We start from the raw sequence: 3,243 nt of genomic DNA on the forward strand, positions 1-3,243 counted from the left end.
ATCATGAGGTCAGGAGTTTGAGACCAGCCTGACCAACATGGTGAAACTCCATCTCTACTGAAAATACAAAAATTAGATGGGCATGGTGGCGTGTGCCTGTAGTCCCAGCTATTCAGGAAGGAGACTGAGGCAGGAGAATCACTTAAACCTGGGAGGCAAAGGTTGTAGTGAGCCAAGATCATGCCACTGCACTCCAGCCTGGGTGACAGAGTGAGACTCCGTCTCAAAAAAAAAAAAAAAGAAGAAGAAAAAGAGATGTAATATATTTCACCATGGAAAGTTATTCAACAGCCAGAGGCCAGGAGAATCAAACTGAATTGTGAATCTGAAGGCAGCCAGGAAAGTACTTTTTAAACTGAGCTAAGCACAAGACACTGCATCATTAAGAGAGAAGAGTTACAGACTCACAGTGAAGAGGAGAGCACTTAAATCGCTCTTGAGTTTCTTGGAGAAGAATAAACATGTATGCAAAAGCCCAGGAACTGGTTTTTCAGTTTCAAAAGGAAATAATGTGTGTTCTGTCAGTGGAACTGTATTCAAAGGCTCTACAGATCAGCCTGATGGGAGCTGGAAGCAAGGACTTTAAGCAGTAGCTTTGTGTCTTTGGCAGTCTCTTAAAATTGGGACTAAAATTAAAAGTAGCTGAGTGCAACCAGTTCTAAATGTCAGATGGAACACTTTGCTCAGCATGCCATGCACAACATTGATTTTCCTATGTTCCACACTGTTGTGTGAGATGTTGAATCAGGTTCCTGTTAGCGCATTCACTAATATAAGAGCTGGAAAGCAACTTGGTCCACAATTAATATTCTGTTATGTTACTGTCTATATGTCTTGGACTTTAATTGGACCAGGCTTTTGTGAACCTGTTTTATTCTTTTGACACCTGGAGGTTATGTTCTTATTTCTGTTTGATTAGTCTTTTTCATAGAATGTTCTTATGAATGCTTAAATGTTGTCCTTTCTGAATTTGTACAAAGACACAGAGAGGATTGTTCACCACATACAAAGTGAACTATGGGAAGATTTTTTTTCAAAGAAGTATTATGGTACCTATTTGATAACTGTCATTACATACACAATTCCAAGGAAATTTAAAAACAGTGGTTGTGATTTCAATGTCTGAATACTTGTTTATAATTTTAATAGCTCCTATTAAGGTTTATGTGAATGTGGACACCACATCTATTGAAACTATAATCTTTTAATCTAGACAAAGAGTAGATCAAGTAAGATAAGGGGAAGAAAGAGGACTGGGGGCATTGAACATGGTATGTGCCAGAGAGCTATTCCTGGGAGTTCAGAGAGCCTCCTGGAAACTGAAGAATGACACTGCCTTGACTCCATCATAATAGCTCTAAATATTAATAGTTCACAAGTGATATAGTGAAAACCCTCTGGCCAAGAAAATCCAGGATTGTTTCACATTGGGCTGTGGTCCTCAAACTTCCAACTACATCAAAATTATCTGGAAAGCTTGTTAAAACACATAGTATTAGGCCCCACTTCCAGTTTCTCATTGGAAGGTGGAGGGGGGCCTGAGAATTTGCATCTCTAACGAGTTTCCACGTGATGCTCATTCTGCTGGTCTAGGAACCACTGGTATAAGGCAGTGATTCTTGCCATATTTTCCTATGCTTTAATATGCAGAGGGATCATCTTGGAGAGTTTGTAGAAAGTGTAGTCTTTAAAAATTATACTGATGTGGGACTCAACACTGAGATTTCTGAAAAAGCACGCTTAGTGATTCTGCTATAATTGGTCCAGGGATCCTAAGCCATTGGATCATTTCTAACACTTAGTATTTGAGTCTTTCATGTTTTCATAACCATTCATGGGCTTGAATGTCAGGGAATGGCTGTTAAAGTTCCAATATGCTCTGAAGAATAAGAGAAAATAAAGTAGAAGTATGGCCATATGTTAGTGGCTTAATGATACCAGAGGTGAAATCAAATCTCATGAAAGTCTGATATATTGTGATACAATAATGCGAGCAGTTAGCATAACCTGATGCAATATAACAAGATTTTGGCATTAAAAACTTGTCTAATCTCTTGATATTATGTAACATGTAAATAAACCAAATCTTTTGAAAGGAAGCAGCAAAATATAATAAAAAAAGAAGACTGTAGAGATGGATATATCCTGGCTCTGGCATTTACAATGCTGCTCAAGTCATGTAAACTTTATGATATTTAGTTTTTCTTACCTGTAAAGGAGACTTAGTAATTCTTATTTTACGACATGTCATGAAGGATAAATAGATACGATATATGAGATGGCTAGTGTAGCTGCTGACATATTGTAGATGTTTAACAAATGGCAGTTATAAAAGGAAGAAGAAGGGATAGGCCACACGCATCTGTCATTTCTTAGTTTTTGTCATTGACTGTTAGGTAGGGAATGTTTATTCAATTTAATACTCTTTGGTCAGCAGTTTCAGGCAATGCTTTTTCATGCATTTAGACAGACTCTGAAAGTAAACATAGTCACTCAAGATTCTTATGAATCTACTTATGATTGAATGAACATTCTCATGTTTTAAAAAATCTATTTCTCTTACATATTAATAGGCTATTTTTCGTCTTTTATCACATTCTGTTTTGGCTACTTTACTGAACTCTTGAAATGTTCAAATATTTTTGCTTTGCTCTTTTGCATTTATAATAGTGACTTTTTAAAATGAAGAACTCCATCAATGCCTGCTACAACCTTATTTTGATTTGAAATATAGAAACTTTTCTTAATGATAAATTGAAATGGTTTCAAACTTCTAATATTTTCTCTTTTTTATCCTTTTAGGTAAGTAATGAAAAGAGACATGAAGAATTGATATTTCAAATGACCACCATGTTGCAAAAGGTACTTCTGGTATTTTAAGTATTACTTTAAAGGAATCTTATAAAAAGACACGGAGGTTAGAATGTAACTAAGTACTATTTTGGTAAAAACAATTTTTATGAAAACAGATTTAAAGATGTTATAGCATTAACAATTTTGTAATTATAAGAAATGTAATATACTATAAGACTTTTCTTTCTGTAGTCTAGGCAATTATCATTGGTATTATTTGGGAATTAAAAGGTAAATAGATTGATTGTCTCTTCCTCAAGATATTCATTGCTGGAAAAAGGGAGGTGGAGGAAAGAAATTTGAATAAATAGACATAATAAACACATTGGGATTTGTTCACCAAAGTCATCTATTTTTTCTTTTTTCTTTTTTTTTTTTTTTTTTTTTTTT

General features: G+C 34.9%; 1 protein-coding gene across 20 annotated transcripts in view; it reads left to right on the forward strand.

Moving 5' to 3' along the window:
• The window catches only part of ANK2 (ankyrin 2), a 583,169-nt gene that overhangs the window by 90,937 nt on the left and 488,989 nt on the right, over positions 1-3,243 (forward strand). For all 20 annotated transcript variants that reach the window (XM_023219998.2, XM_023219984.2, XM_023219996.2 and 17 more), the window contains exon 2: positions 2,803-2,862. In XM_023219998.2, coding sequence (XP_023075766.1) covers positions 2,842-2,862 — 21 coding nt within the window. In that variant the 5' untranslated portion in view covers positions 2,803-2,841. The remainder of the gene's footprint in view (positions 1-2,802; positions 2,863-3,243) is intronic.

This window comes from Piliocolobus tephrosceles, chromosome 3, assembly GCF_002776525.5.
Source record: "Piliocolobus tephrosceles isolate RC106 chromosome 3, ASM277652v3, whole genome shotgun sequence".
NCBI classification, from domain to species: Eukaryota; Metazoa; Chordata; class Mammalia; order Primates; family Cercopithecidae; genus Piliocolobus; species Piliocolobus tephrosceles.